Here is an 18,834-nt window from a genome sequence, read left to right as displayed (position 1 = left end):
ATTACATGTCATTAAAAAAATAACAGACAGAAAATTAGTTTAAAAAAATTCACGGGATATGTAATTTTCATAGAGCATATTAAAAAATAGTAATAACAATAATAAAAAAATGGAATAGTCAGGGGAGCAACAGTAATAATATGCAAGCAAATGCTGACCACTTTTCACCTGGAGACAATACAATGATGTCTATAAAACAACAATAAAAGAAAAACAATTTATTTGTATCTATATATTAAGGAAAGATAACAAATTGCGAATCTCATCATCCTTCTAATATACAACAAGGTGTAACCACATGGATTAATCTTAGGCTTCATTCAGACATCTGATTTTTACATGCACCAAAAGTAGTAGGTTGGCACCAATAGTCGTACAAATTGCGCCAAAATTTTGGCGTATTCAAAATACATCAGGGTGGGACTGGAGTGAAGTTGCACCAAATTTTGCCAAATTTAAAAATTGATGAATCAGGCTAAGGCCACGTTCACACATCAGCACTTGGTCAGTCTTTTACATCATAACATTAGTATTTGGTCAGTATTTTACATCATAACATTAGTACTTGGTCAGTATTTTACATCAATATGTGTAATCAGGAAAAGAACAATCAGAGGAAAAGTATAATAGAAACACGTCACCACTTCTGTATTTATCACCCAGTCCTGGTTTTGGCTTACAAATACTTATGAGAAATACTGACCTAATACTGATAGTGTGAATGTGGCCTGACACATGTGGTCTGGAATTGCTAGACTCAGCCCAGAAAGCAGAAAAAAAACAGGGAGCAGATATAAAGTGACTTAAAAAAGGCTCAAATAGAATAATTAATTGGGTGCAAAAAAAAAATTGACCAAAAACTGCGACTTTTTTCACTTATACAATAAAGAAGTTATTTTATTAGATCTTGATGCTGGATTTCTTTTTTTGTCAAACTACAAAAAAGGGCAAAACACACAAAACTATATAAAAATAAGCACAAAGGTAATGATGCATGTGTAACAAGTTATGAAATATTTACCTGAAACTTATATGAAGTCCATGGTTTGGGCTCATTTTCACCGGCTGATTGGTAGTTCCAATAATGTAAGGGCTATAAGTGAAGAAAAAAAAACCAAAATGACTAAATGCAAATGAAACAAAATATAAACATTTGACTCTAGTGTTATATTTTTTATTATTTTGAATTTCTCTTATAATGAGCTAAAGTTCTTAGAAGCTAGAAAGCCTATGAAAATGGAAATTTAAGACTTCAGAAAACATCACACGAAAGTTTTTGGAACTTCTAAAAATCATGCTGTTATAACCAACACCATCTGCTTTACATCCATACATTTTTATGTACATTACTAACATGTTATAAGGAGAAACCTAGAGAGCATTTTGCAAATCCACAGCATGTCAATTTCTCTTGCTGATATGCTAAGTTTCCTGAGCAGATTTTCCCCATAGACTTGCATTGAATGCAGAAAACATGCAGGTAAAAAACGTACACGCGTTCTTAGTGTGTGTTTCCGCAGCAGAAAATGTATCAATAAAGTTTTGTCAAAGCCAAATACCAGGAAGTATCAAAAAACAAGGCAGATTAATTTAACCGTTTCACGACATTTGACGGCGTTGATTGGGAAGGGGTTCCCGCAAACTGATGTAAACTTACGTCATGATGATCATGCAGGAACAGGAGCTGTGCCCGTATGATCGCCGCCGGGAGCTTCGCTTAAGTGATAGCTTCGGCTGTCACAACTATTTAACCCCCCGAAATGCCGCAATCAATAGTGATCGCAGCATTTGGAAGGCTATGTGAGAAAGGGGACTCCTTCTCCCTCCCGATCGGCACTACCGTGACAATCTCGAAATCTGCCAGCTACGGTGGCCAGTTAGAGCATGCCAGCAGCATAGTCTTAAAGGTGTTCGGTCAGTGTAACACTGACAGGTGTAATGCATTGCAATACATGTCCATTGTAATGCATTACACCAGTGATCAGAGTAATAAAAGGTAAAGTCCCATAGAGGAACTAAGTTAAAAAGTAAAAAAAAATAAAAAATGTAAGAATATAAAAATAAATAAATCACAAAATAAAAAATATTATACCAATAAATACGGATATTTATGTAAAAAAAAGTACACATATTTGGTATCGCCGCATCTACATCCACCTCATTCTATAAAACTATTCAACCTCTTAAGTGAACACTGTAAAAAATAAATAAAAAGCGTGCCAAAAAACTACGTTTTTTCATAATATCGCCAAAAAAAGTAGAATAAAACACAATCAAAAAGTCAATTGTAAATAAAAATGGTATATCTGAAAATGTCATTGTGTACCGCAAAAAACGAGCCACCATATCATACCGCTCCCTCTGAGGAGAAATAAAGAAGCTATAGCTCTCAGAATATAGCGATGCAAAAACTATTTTTCTTTCTATAAAATAGTTTTTATTGTTTAAAAATGTGAAATCATAAGAAATGATTTACTATAAATGTGGTATCACTGTAATTGTACTGACCAGAAGATCAAAGCTGCCTTATTATTTTTACCACACGATGGCATTAAAAAAAAAAAAAAAACTATTTCTGAATTGCTGGTTTCTCTTCATTCTGCCTCCCAAAACTCCCAAAAATAGGAATAGAGTGAGAAGAAAAAATGTCATGTGCCCGAAAATTGTACCAATAAAAACGTCAACTCGTCCCGGAAAAGTATGTTATAGTAGCCAAACATAAAAAAACAACATAAATCTGGCATCGCTGTAATTACACAAAAAAAGCAAGTCCCCACTCAGGTCTGTCATCTGTCAACGGAAATATAGGGGGCTTCCATGTTACTGATAGTACAAAAGATCTGGAAAACCGCTACGCTCCCAAATCCAAAGGCCTCCTCCCTTCTGAGCCCCAGTCAGCCTAAACCTTATTTAGCGTCCACATGTTTCGCATTTCTGTAGCGATGAGATCCCACTTAATTTATGGGTGCACGTCTCAAGAAGCACGAACTTGACATTTTTTTGTGCACTACAATGTACTGGGTACTACAATGTTCTGGGCACTACAACGTACTGGGCACTAAAATTCTGTGAGGCATCTGTGGGTTCAAGGTGCTCACCACACCTCTAGATTGTGTGAGCTTGAGAGGTGTAATTTACAAAATGGGGTCACTTGTGGGGAATTTCCACTTTTTAGGCACATCAGTGTCTCTCCAAACGCGACATGGCGTTCGATATCTATTCCAGCCAATTTTGCCTCCAAAAGTAAAATGGTGCTCCTTCCCTTCTGAACCCAGCCTGGCGCCCAAACAGAAGTTTTCTAACACACATGGGGTATCGTTGCACTCAGAAGAAATAGCACAACAAACTACATGGTCCATTTTCTGCTGTTACCCTTGTGAAAATGAAAAATTTGGGGCTAAAGCAAAATTTTAATTTTTTCCTACTATATTGCTTTAATTCCTGTGTTGCACCTAAAGGGATAGTAAACTTCTTGAATGTGGTTTTGAGCACTTTGAGGGGTGCAGTTTTTAAAATAGGTATTTTCTGTCATATAGGCCTCTCAAAGTCACTTCAAATGTGATGTGGTCCCTAAAAAATTGGATTTTGTAAATTTTGTTGGAAAAGTGAAAAATTGTTGATTAACTTTAATTCGTCTGGCTGCATAACAAAAAAAAATAATTATGTTTCAAAAATTATGCTAATGTAAATTAGACATGGTAAATGTTATTTTTTATCTATTTTGTGTGGTATACAGTGGCTTTCAAAAGTAAACACCCCCCTTGGCTTTTTACCTATTTTGTTAAAACCTGTGTTTAATTATTTTTGTAATGATTTGTGTGTGATGCATCAGCACTAAATAGTCTAGGTTGGTGAAGTGAATTGAGAAAAATATAGGCATAAATTAAATTTATGGGATTAAATAACTAAAAATTGGCATCTGCTTATGTATTCACCTCTTTTGCTATGAAGCCCCTAAAAATTTCTGGTGCAATGCTGTTACCTCCATAAGTCACATGCTTAGTGAAAGGAAGTCCACCTGTGTGCAATCTAAGTGTCACATGGTCTGTCAGTATATACACACCTTTTCTGAAAGGCCACCATTAAGCAAGAGGCACTACTAATCGAACAACACCATGAAGACCAAGGAGATCTCCAAACAAGTCAGGGACAAAGTTGTTGAAAAGTACAAGTCAGGGTTGGGTTATAAAAAAAATATCCAATCTCTGATGATTTCCCGGAGCACAATCAAATCCATTATCATCAAATGGAAAGAACATGGTACCACAACAAACCTTCCAAGAGAGGGCTGCCACCAAAACTCTCAGCCTGGGCAAGAAGGGCATTAATCAGAGAGGCAGCACAGAAAACAAAGGTAACCCTGAAGGAGCTACAGAGTTCTCAAGCAGAGACTAGAGTATCTGTCCATACCACCACAATAAACCATACACTCCATAGAGGTGGCCTTTATGGAAGAGTGGGCAGAAAAAAGCTTTTTTTCTTTCACAAAAATTGTAAGGCTTGTTTTGAGTTAGTCAAAACAAAGATAGGAGACTCCCCAAATGTATGGAGGAAGGTACTGTGGTCAGATGAGATCAAAATGTAACTTTTTTTAGGTAAATGCTATGTCTGGCGCCAATCCAACGCAGATCATCACCCCAAGAACACCATCCCCACAGTGAAACATGGTGGTCGCAGCATCATGATCTGGGCATGTTTTTCGCTAGCAGGGACAGGGAAAATGGTCCGAGCAGAGGAGAAGATGGATGGTGCAAAAGCAAAATACAGGGATATTCTTGAGCAAAACCTGTTTCAGTCTGTCAGTGATTTGAGACTGGGACAGAGGTTCACCTTCCAACAAGACAATGACCCAAAGCATACAGCTAAAGCAATACTTGATTGGTTTAAGAGGAAACATGTAAATGTTTTGGAGCCCAGACCTTAATCCAATTGAGAATTTGTGGTCAGACTTGAAGAGTTCTGTTCACCAGAAGGAAAAATCTAACCTGAAGGAGCTAGAGCAGTTTTGCCTTGAGGAATGGGCAAAAACCCCAGTGGCAAGCTCATAGAGACTTATCCAAAACAACTAGCAGCTGTAATTGCTGTAAAAGGATGCTCTACAAAGTAGTGACTTTAAGGGGTGAATAGTTATGCACATTGAAGTTTTCAGTTATTTTGTCCTATTTGTTGTTTGCTTCACAATAAAAAAGAAAACCAAATGTTCACAGTTGTAGGCATGATCTTTACACGAACTGATGAAAATCGTAAAAAAAATAGCAAAATTTTCAATTTTTTTATATTTTCTCAAATAAACGCAAATTGTATCGAACAAAATGTACCATTAACATGAAGTACAATGTGTCAAGAAAAAACAATCTCAGAATCAAATGGATATGTTTAAGCGTTCCAGATGTATTATCTCATAAAGGGACGCTGGTCAGTATTGTAAAATTTGGCCTAATCAGGAAGGTGAAAACAGGCTTGGGGGTAAAGGGGTTAAAGCATGACACACCAAAAAGTGTCAAAATACACAGCGACAAAAATACAATAAAAAAGCATGTTAAAAACGCACACAAAAATGCAATGACAAAACGCTAATCTAATTTAAATAATAGGTGCAAAAACGGTGGAGAAATTCTGCAGCATCAAAAACTCACCAAAAGCTCATCCCGGAAACGTACCCTTACATTGGTATCTTTTTTCATATGTCTTTTTTATGATGTTTATCAGCAGTTATTCATATTTTCAGGGAAATTTATATACCTATTTCTAGGGATCAATTCCTATTTGAAGCGGCTGTGAAAAACTTACAAATTAGATTAACCTCCAAAGTGACACTATTTTAAAAAGTGCACCTTTCAAATTATTAAAACAAAATTCGGAAAGTTTCTTAATCCTTCATGTGCTTTGCATGAACTAAAAGAATGAAAAAAAATCAAAACAAAAAAATGAATATTTAATTTTTCAACTGAAAAGAATTTTGATTAAGTCCCAAATTAGAAATGCACATTTTTGCTACGCAATTTCTCTGAATGTGACAATACCCTTCTGTGGTTGGAAACTAACGGTTGTTGACATTGAACAGTGGAAACCTCATAAATCTGACCCCATTTTGGAAACTGCACCACTCAAGGAATTTATCTAAGGTTTAGTGAGCATTTTGAACCCACAGGTATTTCACAGAATTTTATAACACTGTTTAAGCTCAAAATTTTTCATTTCTACAATAAGCAAAAGGAGCGGTAACTCTATGTATGAATACATTCTGCCTGTAAAGAAGAATACAATGAACATTCAAGTGCTGAAAATTGTCTTATACAAATATTTTTTTTCAAATAGTGTATTTATTGTTCAAGTAGTAAAACTTAAAAAAAATATATATAAATTTGGTATCGCAATAATCGTACTAACCCACAGAATAAAGGTAACATTTTATTTGAGCAGCACATTAATAGTGGAAAATATAAAACATCAAAAAACAACAGTAGAACTGCTGTGAAAATCCTCATGGGCACTTCCTGTATGAAGCCATTCCTTTCAAATAGCTTCTCAAAAGAAGTGCCCATGAGGATTTTCACAGCTCTGCAAAGATTTTATTTTTCACTGGGGAAACCTTCAATCACATAGGTATACCCACTCTGGTGTATGAATGATATTAAGGCTGTGCGCCCATGATGCGTTTTTTAAGCGTTTCCGCAGTGGCAATTCCGCTGCAGAAATGCTTAAAAAACGCATCGTAGAAGGCCTGCCATGTTCCCCAATGATGATCTGCATGTGCTGTGCACATGCTGCGGAAATTTCAGCAGCGGATTATCATTGCGGGAAAATCCGCAGCACCACCAATTATTTTGCGGAATCGCGCGTTTTCGCCGCCATTGACTTGCATTGGACCGCATGACATCCGCATCACTGCATCTGCACATGTGGATATCATACGGTTCAATGGGCTGATGGTACCCGGGTTTGGAGGAGAGGAGACTCTACTCCAGACCCGGGTACCATAGTACCTGTAAAAAAAAAGAATAAAATAAAAAATATACATTATACTTACCTTCTGATGGCCCCTGGTGACCATAGCGATCCGTCCTGGCTTGCTGGCAGCTCGCGATAGTCTAAAAGGATCTGCGGTGATGTCATTTAGTCATGTTATGCGTCACGAGACCGCTGAAGTCGGCGATCGCGTGACCTGTCATATGACTAAATATGGCAGGTCCTTTTAGACTATCGCGAGCTGCCGGCAAGCCAGGACGGATCGCTATGGACACCAGGGGCCATCAGAAGGTAAGTATATATTTATTTTTTACCATTCTTTCGGTCACACTATATATAAATCCATGCCGGTTGCCCATGCTGGTTGCATGGATTTATATAGTGTGACCAAGTTGACAAGCACTTTCCAAGTGATGCTAAAATCGCTTGGAAAGCGCTTGTCAACCCGCATGTGGAAATGCAAGTGAAGAACGCTTCACATCCGCATGTCCCTGGCAGGAAAAACGCATGCACAATCCGCATGTCCAATCCGCATGTACAATCCGCATGTACAATCCACATGCGTTTTTTCTGCCAGGGAGATGCAGAAACGCTCAGGAAAAAATCCGGAGCATTTCTGCATCGTGGGCACATAGCCTCAGAGTACTTGGGGTATCTTTGCTGTCCATGTGTGGGGCCATTTTTTCAGCTGTCTGTTAAGCAGGAACTTTGACTGTAAATTGTATAAAAATAACTGCAGAGGCCACGGTCAAAATTGTAAAAATGCCAAGTTCTATTTATATAGCATGGGAAAACAAACACAAAATGCAGTATAATACAGTCTGTCAGTTGTCACTTACCACTTATGATATTTGCAGGTCAAGGCCCCATTCACCAATTCACTAATGGCTCCACCTTCACTAACATCATCCAGTAAAATGACTAAAGGGACATCACAGGGTCCTGTCTCTCGGTCAATTTGGTTTGCCAAGTTAGACAAGTATAGCTGCAGATCCTAGAAAAGTAAGGTACATCTTACACTTACCACTTTTTCCTAAACTAACAGGTAAAAAAATTACCGTATACAGTATAAAAGAAATGTAATTTCACCTGTCATCTGAATCATACTGCGGATCTGCCCGACTAGTCATATGAGCCGCATAGCCCCCCGGCCGGCATGTCAAAGTATGCTTGCAGCATTTCAGAGTGACAAATACCAGGCTGCAGTAACACAGCCAGTGTCTGATATATGCTGCCCGTGGATCGGGCCACATGAATCAAATCACAGGTTCACTTAGCAAAAGTACTTAGCGTCAAAATATTAATGACAGAGGAGAGCCTGAGAGCTTATAGAAGAAACAGTCAGGGACAATGTGAGCTCACTCTAAAGATTTTACTTTACTATTAGTTTAAAAATCAGGAGATGATATTCATTAAAATTACTGCAAAAAAAGTTGGGTAGGTGTCTAGAGAAACCAATAAAACTGCAACTTTAGTTTTTAAATGGCCTGAGAAAAATATAATCTAGAAACGGAATAACTGGTATAGGAACATTTTCCTAAGAATGTTTCCGAAAAATAATTCTGCGGGTGTTTTTCTTTCTTACTGACATATTTATTATACAAAACAAATATTTCTTATATAAGCGTCTATGTTGGCTATAATTTGGATTGTAATCATATATCTATCTAATTATATATATATTCAATAAGAAAAGAAGGCAGGACTCCAAAAATTGTTGAAAAAAGTCAATTATTAATATTAGTCCATCAGATGTGGTGATGTTTTGGCTGAGTACAGCCTTTCTCCACATCTGATGGACTAATAAAGTCCCCACTTTTTTCAACAATTTTTGGAGTGCTGCCTTCTTTTCATATTGAATATATAGTATGACAACGGGATCATTGTCTGGGAGGCCCTGCACCCATATATGCATGAATGGTGCTGTTCCATTTTCTTAACAAATATCTATACACATACATATATATATATATATATATACACTGCTCAAAAAAATAAAGGGAACACTCAAATAACACATCCTAGATCTGAATGAATGAAATATTCTCATTGAATACTTTGTTCTTTACAAAGTTGAATGTGCTGACAACAAAATCACACAAAAATCATCAATGGAAATCAAATTTATTAACCAATGGAGGCCTGGATTTGGAGTCACCCCCAAAATTAAAGTGGAAAAACACACTACAGGCTGATCCAACTTTGATGTAATGTCCTTAAAACAAGTCAAAATGAGGCTCAGTATTGTGTGTGGCCTCCTCGTGCCTGTATGACCTCCCTACAACGCCTGGACATGCTCCTGATGAGGTTGCGGATGGTCTCCTGTGGGATCTCCTCCCAGACCTGGACTAAAGCATCTGCCAACTCCTGGACATGATGTCCCAGATGTGCTCAATTGGATTCAGGTCTGGGAAACGGGCAGGCCAGTCCATAGCTTCAATGCCTTCATCTTGCAGGAACTGCTGACACACTCCAGCCACATGAGGTCTGGCATTGTCCTGCATTAGGAGGAATCCAGGGCCAACCACACCAGCATATGGTCTCACAAGGGGTCTGAGGATCTCATCTCGGTATCTAATGGCAGTCAGGCTACCTCTGGCAAGCATATGGAGGGCTGTGCGGCCCTCCAAAGAAATGTCACCCCACACCATTACTGACTCGCTGCCAAACCGGTCATGCTGAAGGATGTTGCAGGCAGCAGATCAGTCTCCACGGCGTCTCCAGACTCTGTCACGTCTGTCACATGTGCTCAGTGTGAACCTGCTTTCATCTGTGAAGAGCACAGGGCGCCAGTGGCGACTTTGCCAATCCTGGTGTTCTGTGGCAAATGCCAAGCGTCCTACACGGTGTTGGGCTGTGAGCACAACCCCCATCTGTGGACGTTGAGCCCTCATACCACCCTCATGGAGTCGGTTTCTAACAGTTTGTGCAGATACATGCACATTTGTGGCCTGCTAGAGGTCATTTTGCAGGGCTCTGGCAGTGCTCCTCCTGTTCCTCCTTGCAATAAGGCGGAGGTAGCAGTCCTGCTGCTGGGTTGTTGCCCTCCTACGGCCCCCTCCACGTCTCCTGGTGTACTGGCCTGTCTCCTGGTAGCGCCTCCAGCCTCTGGACACTACGCTGACAGACGCAACAAACATTCTTGCCACAGATCGCATTGATGTGCCATCCTGGATGAGCTGCACTACCTGAGCAACTTCTGTGGGTTGTAGAGTCCATCTCATGCTACCACGAGTGTGAAAGCACAACCAACATTCAAAAGTGACCAAAACATCAGCCAGAAAGCATTGGTACTGAGATGTGGTCTGTGGGCCCCACCAGCAGAACCACTCCTTTATTGAGGGTGTCTTGATAATTGCCAATAATTTCCATCTATTGTCTATTCCATTTGCACAACAGCATGTGAAATTGAGTGTCAATCAATGTTGCTTCCTAAGTGGACAGTTTGATTTCACAGAAGTTTGATTTACTTGGAGTTATATTCTGTTTAAGTGTTCCCTTTATTTTTTTGAGCAGTGTATATATATACACAGGGTTTAAGTCTTAACCCCTTTCCAACTGTCTGATATTTCATTTTTGAGTTGTCGTGTTTTTCCTCCCCTTCTTCCAAGAGCCATAACTTTTTTATTTTTCCATTGACATAGCTTGTCATAGCCTGTGCAAAAGTCTTTGTAAAGTGAGGTGGAGAAGAGTCAGGTGTGAAATCACCTATTTTGATCATCTGTTATGAACTGTGTGTCCAGGAGGCACCTGTAATTGTACTAATAATACGGAGCCTGCTGTAAACTCTTCCCAAAAAAGATAAAAGTATAAGTCTATAAAAGCCCCAGTGGCCAAAGTGAAGATTGCAAGAATAATAAGTTATGTTTTTTATTTGTAAAATGAAAAAAAAACCACATTGGCAACTTTTTTAAAAAATACATGTAACCCAAAAACTTGATTCAAACAACAGTTCATTTTCTGTTTGTAGCTTCCCTTTAACCCCTTCACCACCTTGGATTTTTCCATTTTTGCATTTTCGTTTTTTCCTCTCCTTCTTCCCAGAGCCATAAGTTTTTTATTTTTCCATCAATATGGCCATGCGAGGGCCTGTTTTTTGCAGCACGAGTTGTACTTTCGAATGAAACCATTGCTTTTACCATATAATGTACTGGAAAACAGGAAAAAAATTCCAAGTACGGTGTAATCGCAAAAAAAAGTGCAATTCCACAATTATTTTTTTTTCTTTTTTTACCATGTTCACCAAATGCTAAAACTGACCAGCCGTTATGATTCTCCAGGTCATTATGAGATCTGAGATGCAAAATATGTACAGGTTCATTTTTATTTATTTGGTGAAAAAGAAATCCAAAGTTTGGTAAAAAAAAAAAAAAAGCGCCATTTTTCGAGACCCATAGCGTCTCCATTTTTTGTGATCTGTGGCTGGTGAGGGGTTATTTTTTGCGCACCCATCTGATGTTATTATTGATACCATTTTGAGGTAGATACAATGTTTTGATTGCCCGTTATTGCAATAAAATGACCCAAAAAAACGTAAATCTGGAGTTTTGATATTTTTTACCAATCGGATTAATTTTTATATATTCATAGATCGGGAGATTGTGAATGTGGCCGATACCAAATGTGTTTTTTGTTTTTTTAAATATATATATATTTTGAATGGGGCAAAAGGGTGGTGATTTGAACTTTTATATTTTAATTTTTTTTTTATATATATATATTTTTTTACATTTTTTTCACATGCTTCAATAGTGTCCTTAGGAGACCAGAAGCTGCAATCGTTTGATCGCTTGTGTTACACATACAGTTATATGAAAAAGTTTGGGCACCCCTATTAATCTTAAGCTTATTGATTTATAAAAATTGGTGTTTTTGCAGCAGCTATTTCAGTTTGATATATGTAATAACTGTTGGACACAGTAATGTTTCTGCCTTGAAATGAGGTTTATTGTACTAACAGAAAATGTGCAATCCGCATTCAAACAAAATTTGACAGGTGCATAAGTATGGGCACCTCACCAGAAAAGTGACATTAATATTTAGTAGATCCTCCTTTTGCAAAAATAACAGCCTCTAGTCGCTTCCTGTAGCTTTTAATGATTTCCTGGATCCTGGATGAAGGTATTTTTGACCATTCCTCTTTACAAAACAATTCCAGTTCAGTTAAGTTTGATGGTCGCCGAGCATGGACAGCCCTCTTCAAATGATCCCACAGATGTTCAATGATATTCAGGTCTGGGGACTGGGATGGCCATTCCAGAACATTGTAATTGTTCCTCTGCATGAATGACTGAGTAGATTTGGAGCGGTATTTTGGATCATTGTCTTGCTGAAAGATCCATCCCCTGCGTAACTTCAACGTTATCGCTGATTCTTGAACATTATTGTCAAGAATCTGCTGATAATGAGTGGAATCCATGCGTCCCTCAACTTTAACAAGATTCCCGATGCCGGAATTGGCCACACAGCCCCAAAGCATGATGGAACCTCCACCAAATTTTACTGTGGGTAGCAAGTGTTTTTATTGGAATGCTGTGTTTTTTTGCCGCCATGCATAACGCCTTTTTGTATGACCAAACAAGTCAATCTTGGTTTCATCAGTCCACAAGACCTTCTTCCAAAAAGAAATTGGCTTCTCCAAATGTGCTTTTGCATACCTCAGCCGACTCTGTTTGTGGCGTGCTTGCAGAAACGGCTTCTTTCGCATCACTCTCCCATACAGCTTCTCCTTGTGCAAAGTGCGTTGTATAGTTAACCGATGCACAGTGACACCATCTGCAGCAAGTTGATGCTGCAGCTCTCTGGAGGTGGTCTGAGGATTGTCCTTGACTGATCTCACCATTCTTCTTCTCTGCCTTTCTGATGCTTTTCTTGGCCTGTCACTTCTGGCCTTAACAAGAACTGTCCCTGTGTTCTTCCATTTCCTTACTATGTTCCTCACAGTGGAAACTGACAGGTTAAATCTCTGAGACAGCTTTTCGTATCCTTCCCCTGAACAACTATGTTGAATAATCTTTGTTTTCAGATCATTTGACAGTTGTTTTGAGGAGCCCATGATGCCACTCTTCAGAGGAGATTCAAACAGGAGAACAACTTGCAAGTGGCCACTTTAAGTAGCTTTTCTCATGACTGCATACACCTGGCTCTGAAGTTCAAAGCTCAATGAGGTTACAAAACCAAAAAAAGTGCTTTAGTAAGTCAGTAAAAAGTAGGTAGAAGTATTTAAAACAAGAAAATGATAAGGGTGCCCATACTTATGCACCTGTCAAATATTGTTTGAATGCAGATTGCACATTTTCTGTTAGTACAATAAACCTCATTTCAAGGCAGAAACATTACTGTGTCCAACAGTTATTACATATATCAAACTGAAATAGATGTTGCAAAAACACAAATTTTTATAAAACATTAAGCTTAAGATTAATAGGGGTGCCCAAACTTTTTCATATAACTGTATGTGAAACAAAAATGCTCATCTGCTATGAGCGCCAGCCACTGGGCAGTGCTCACAGCAGTTCGGCAATGACAACCACAGGGGTGTGCTGCAGACCTGGGTTGTCATGCCAACCTATCGGCGCCCCGCGATCATGGGCAGAGCTAATGACACACTTCAGGCGTGATCATGTTAAATGCCGCTGTCAGAGATTAACAGCGGAATTTAACATGTTAACAGCCGCGGATGGATCACGATTCCACCCAGGGCTCTTAGGAGCACATGTCAGCTGATGAATGGACTAGACCATAAGAGAATTTAAGAGTTAAAATCAGGGACAGCTTTAGACTCTATTAAGAGCCAACACGGCAATAAGTGCATAACACAATTTGAATTCAGTGTTTATATAACCAATTACCTACATTTTATTAACTATTTATAGAGTTAGAGTTAACTTTATTCTATGGGTCAGTATGGTTATTGCAATACCAAATTTATGTACTTTAATTTGATTTATGGCTGTTGTATAAAAAGTACAATATTTGAAAAAAAAGAAAAAAAAAGGGTTTTGTGTTGCCATTTTCTGAATGACCTGTTTGAGTCTTTTATGTGTGTGTACGAATTTTTGATCACTTTGGATGTAAGATTTTTTCAAACACCATTCACTGCTCAGTTTAATTGACAAGTCTATTTTATTCTCTAGGTTGTTACGGTAATAACAATATTAAAAGTATGTGTTTTTTATGTTTTGCTACTTTTACACAAAAACTGTATAAATACATATTCTGAGACCAATCGCTTTTTTATTTTTGTGTAGACAAAGTTGTGTGACAGATTATATTTTGTGGAACAAGCTATAATATTCACTCATGCCATTTTTGGGTACATACAAATTTTTGATAATTTTTCATTTCATTTTTTTATGACGTTGAATAAACAAAAACACAACAAATATGCATTTCTGGCATTTTTGTGTATACTTCTTAAAGCGTTCACCATACGGGATAAATATGGTTTTATAGTATGGGTTGATACGATTTTTAACGTTTACTAGTAAATAATACAGTAAATAGCATTCTAATATTTGGTTTTTGCCTAATATTCCGAGAGCCATAATTTTTCTCATTTTAAGTTTTTACAGTGCTCAAGGGGGGCTTATTTTGTGCAGATCAAGCTCAAATTTTTATTAGTATTATTTTGGAACATATACTACTTTTTGTTCTCTTTTTATTTCTTTATTTTGTGAAGCGAGATGAACAAAAATAGCAATTCCGACATTGTTTTTTATTTTTGATGAACGTTTATTTATATTATGTGTCATTTTTGGGGGGATTTTTTCCCTCCAAAATTAACAATTTTTCATTGGAAAAAAGTGGCATTTTAGAGAGGATTTTTATACCTTTCTTTTAGAACACTTATATTATAAAAAAAAATGTCACTATTGACAGTAGCAAATGAGGGAATTAACTGCTGGGATGAGTTGCTGCTCATAAAATTCTATGGAAAGTGCAGGGTGAGGAGGAAGGAGGTACAAGAGGCAGACATTGACATGCTACCGCAAGTGACAGGTGCACTTCAAATTTTGCATCTTAATTATCAGTTATTCACTGGCCGCATAGAGAAAATAATACTTGTGAAATAAAATGTAGGGTTAAAGGGAATCTGTCAGCAGGTTTTGCTATGTAATCTGATAGCAGAATAATGTAGAGACAGAGAGTCCGATTCCTAATTACATATACTGTAATTACACAGAACGAAAAAAGAACTAAGTCCATCAAGTTCAACCTTTCAATTATAAAATTCTCCAGCGATGCATGGCTTACTGGACAGATTGGTGCAGTTCTGATAGAATCACTGTTTGTCTGATGTAGATGTAGCAGAGCTAAGACTAAGACTTCTGAGCTGAGTATAACCCGCCACACACCTGACTGGCAGCTCTGTGTATACTGTGCATTGTGAGTAAGCTGCTTATCAGTGGTGGGGGCGGGGTTACAATATGGGCTGGTCTGGGCTGCACGTGGGGTCTAGTCCTCTAGTTATAACCTCCTGCTGGTGAAACAATGATTGTATTGAAACTACAATGCACAGCCTAATAAGTGACACATTCCTGCAATCAGGCTCCCAGCTCCTACATTATGCTGCTATCAGATTATATTGCAAAAATCTGCTGACAGATTCTCTTGAAAGCGGTTTTTAGTTTAGTTTTTAGAAAACCCCTATCGCCAGGCGCAGTTTATTTGAAAGAAAAACAAACTGTGCTTTACTCACCGTTCCCGATTCAGCACTGGGTCTCCGCGGCTGTTCCCAATGTCTTTTATTGTCTGGAATGCTGAAGTCAAGTTGACAGTACGGAAGCCAATGACTGAGCTCAGCGCCTTGTGTCATCTACAACGGGCAGAGCCACCGAACTCAATGACTGGCTGCAGCACCTTCGACGTGACATCAGGACTGCAGATAACACCAGAAACCGGGAGCAGTGGTGGAGACTCGGCCCTGGACCCAGGGATGGTTAGTAAAGCACAGTTTTGTTTAAAAACAAACTGCACCCAGGGATAGGGTGTAATGCACACGCCCGGGCTGAGTGGCGTGTGCGTGTATATGTAGTGATTCCACTGTGCCATGAACCGGAGAGTGCCTGGAGGGGCGTAACTAAGTATCTGCCAAGGTCGCACGACGGCATACGACGCCAGTGCACCAGGGAGGAACCGGGCAGAGGGACCAGGTGCTACTCCAGGTCAGACCCCGGACACGGCTGTTGACCCACACAGGGAAATACTGGTACAGGCAGGTTAGGCTGGCACACAGACTGGTGGGTATAGGCAGACACGGCTGGAAGACAGAAGGGTGGATGCTGTCGAGCACGACTGGTATGCAGGCAGGGAGGTACTGGCTGATACGACAGGTTGGAGCACAGAGTGGATAGGACCCAGTTCAGACTGGGACTCAGGAACAGAACTGCAGATGCAGCGGACAAACACAGCAGAGTGAGACCGCCTGGAGCGGCGAGCAAGAGCAGAGCAAGACGAGACCGCCAGTAGCGGTGAGCGAGAGTAGAGCAGGACAAGGCCGCCTGGAGCGGTGAGCAAAGGGTCAGAGCAGAGCGAGACTGCCGGAGCAGTGAGCAAGGAGTCTGAGCAGAGCGAGACTGCCGGAGCAGTGAACAAGGAGTCAGAGCAGAGCGAGACTGCCGGAGCAGTGAGCAAAGGAGTCAGAGCAGAGCGAGACTGCCGGAGCAGTGAGCAAAGGGTCTGAGCAGAGCGAGACTGCCGGAGCAGTGAGCAAAGTGTCAGAGCAGAGCGAGACTGCCGGAGCGGTGAGAAAAGGGTCAGAGCAGAGCAAGAATGCCGGAGCAGCGAGCAAAGGGACAGAGCAGAGCGAGACTGCCGGAGCAGCGAGCAAAGGGTCAGAGCGGATCGAGACTGCCGGACCAGTGAGCAAGGCAGAGCAGGGGGGACAGGGCTCTGTTCACATGGAACAGACAGGAAGGGAAAGGCAGAACCAGATACCCACAGGGTACTTGCAGTGAAGTAGTGAGTGGACCACAAACTCACAAACGGAAGTACAGTGACAACGAGCAGGAGTTAGGTATGAGTTCAGACTCTGCAGAAAAATGGAAGGTACGGACATAGAGAAAAACAGGAAACAGGCTAGGAGAGTATTCAGACAAGAACAGACACAGCAGCAAGATACAGGAGCGGGTCTAGGTATACGGCCCCTAGAAGGCGGAAAGAACAGGCTAGGAGCGTGTTCAGACAGGAACAGGCAAGATACAGGAACGGGTCTAGGTATGCGGCCCCTAGAAGGCGGAAAGAACAGGCTAGGAGCGTGTTCACACAGGCCTGGAAATACAGCCTCCAGGATAGGCAGAAGACAACAGGCTAGAAGATAGTACAGACAGGACACAGTTCAGACACGGGAACTGATACCGAAGGCAGGAAACATAAACGGGACCTGGCATATCAGTGACCAGAAGCCAACTGACAGAACACAATGCTCAGGCAGGGTTTCTTGGGAGGAGCTGGGTTAAATACCAGGTGACAGACAGCAATAGGCTGAGGACGCACAAGGGGTGTGCCCGCAGCAGGTACAAGAAACAGGAAGTGATCGGGCGCCGCCCTTAAGCAGCAGAAACAGAGGCAAGCAGACAGCATGGAGGGAAGCCAGGCTAGCAGACTGGACTGGAGATCAAGTGCGCGCTCTTGCACAGTGGGAGATGGACCACTATGCAAGGACGCCGCCAGGTATGTTACATAGGGGTAATCTGAAAACATAAAATCCCTTAATATCTGAAACTATTTCTGCACAGCCAGCATATGATCCCGCTGCTAATTAGGGAAATATAACAAAATGTCCAAAGCAAAGAAAAGAAATGTAACTAAAAAAACAATGGATAGGAAAGCGAGTCACTAACCTTGCAGGACTGCTGATGCATGTTGTACGCAGTGACAATGCCTTCAGTCACGTCTCGTCCTGATCTTTCTACCAAATATTCAGCCAGCCTGTGTGCTAGGAAACTTTTCCCTGTCCCACTTGGACCAGACAAGAGCAGTCGTCGATGCTTTAGTAACAAGCTAACATAGTGCTGAAGCATTGGTTTAGGGATTAGCGACTCAAACACGAGGAGGTCCACGCATCTTTCCTTCAGACCTGAATTCAGAAATTACAGAAAGAAGAAATGATCAGTTTAGAGTTTGAAAAATAAACAACCCCCAGCTATACGAAGACCCCCATCCAACCTTTTAGGTGTAATATAACATTTGCAGTGCTGCGCAGGTTCCTGGTGGGAAGAGTATCAGGAGCCTGAGTATCTAGATCCCTCTTCACGTGCCCAAGGTTGTATCCACTCACAGAATCTCTCCCCAGACCTAACGTAGCTCCTGGATCAACCTTATTAACGTAATCCTACAAGAAAAGATACAAAACAAAGTGCTTAGAATTAAAGGACTTATTATTAGCATCTGAAAGACACTGGAATGAACTGCAGAGCTGGAAAAATAGAGTTACCTGGAAAATTTGGCAAACAGCATCATCAAGGCTTTTCCAGTCAGCTTTGTTACTAATTTTTACATGGCCCAAAAAGAACTCCTGCTGCTTCAGATCCTGAAATACATAAAGGTCACACCTTTGTTTTCTCCACTCATACATGTAATAAATATTTCAATTTTGAAACAACATATCTTCATTCTCCTTTACACTGATTGTATTTAATATGTAGCTTAATATAAGATGACTTACACCTTTAATAATGTGCTGCGGGGGCACTCTCACCACTGTTCGTAGTGATACTTCCCGTTGAAGAGAACCATTTATACCATCCATTGGTGAAAGATCTGTAAGAGACTCACAATGAATAAGTCTAGATTTTACAAATGTTACAAAACCAGACATATCGTATCATTCACATCAGTAAAATATACAACAAATCTATAAAT

The 18,834-nt window shown here is 40.0% G+C and overlaps 1 protein-coding gene across 3 annotated transcripts in view; it reads right to left on the bottom strand.

Annotated features, from left to right (window-relative positions):
- NAV1 (neuron navigator 1) overlaps nt 1–18,834 on the bottom strand; it is a 194,221-nt gene that overhangs the window by 15,436 nt on the left and 159,951 nt on the right. For all 3 annotated transcript variants that reach the window (XM_073666612.1, XM_073666613.1, XM_073666614.1), the window contains 6 exons: nt 18,638–18,732; nt 18,407–18,502; nt 18,139–18,304; nt 17,814–18,049; nt 7,809–7,963; nt 1,022–1,093 (listed from right to left, as the gene is read on the bottom strand). In XM_073666612.1, coding sequence (XP_073522713.1) covers nt 1,022–1,093; nt 7,809–7,963; nt 17,814–18,049; nt 18,139–18,304; nt 18,407–18,502; nt 18,638–18,732 — 820 coding nt within the window. The remainder of the gene's footprint in view (nt 1–1,021; nt 1,094–7,808; nt 7,964–17,813; nt 18,050–18,138; nt 18,305–18,406; nt 18,503–18,637; nt 18,733–18,834) is intronic.

The sequence above is a fragment of the Phyllobates terribilis genome, unplaced genomic scaffold (genome assembly GCF_046119375.1).
Source record: "Phyllobates terribilis strain yellow unplaced genomic scaffold, ASM4611937v1 Scaffold_2__4_contigs__length_985480577, whole genome shotgun sequence".
Lineage (NCBI taxonomy): Eukaryota > Metazoa > Chordata > Amphibia > Anura > Dendrobatidae > Phyllobates > Phyllobates terribilis.
Note: the sequence above shows the minus strand (reverse complement) of the source record. Positions and strands in the feature narration are given on the sequence as shown.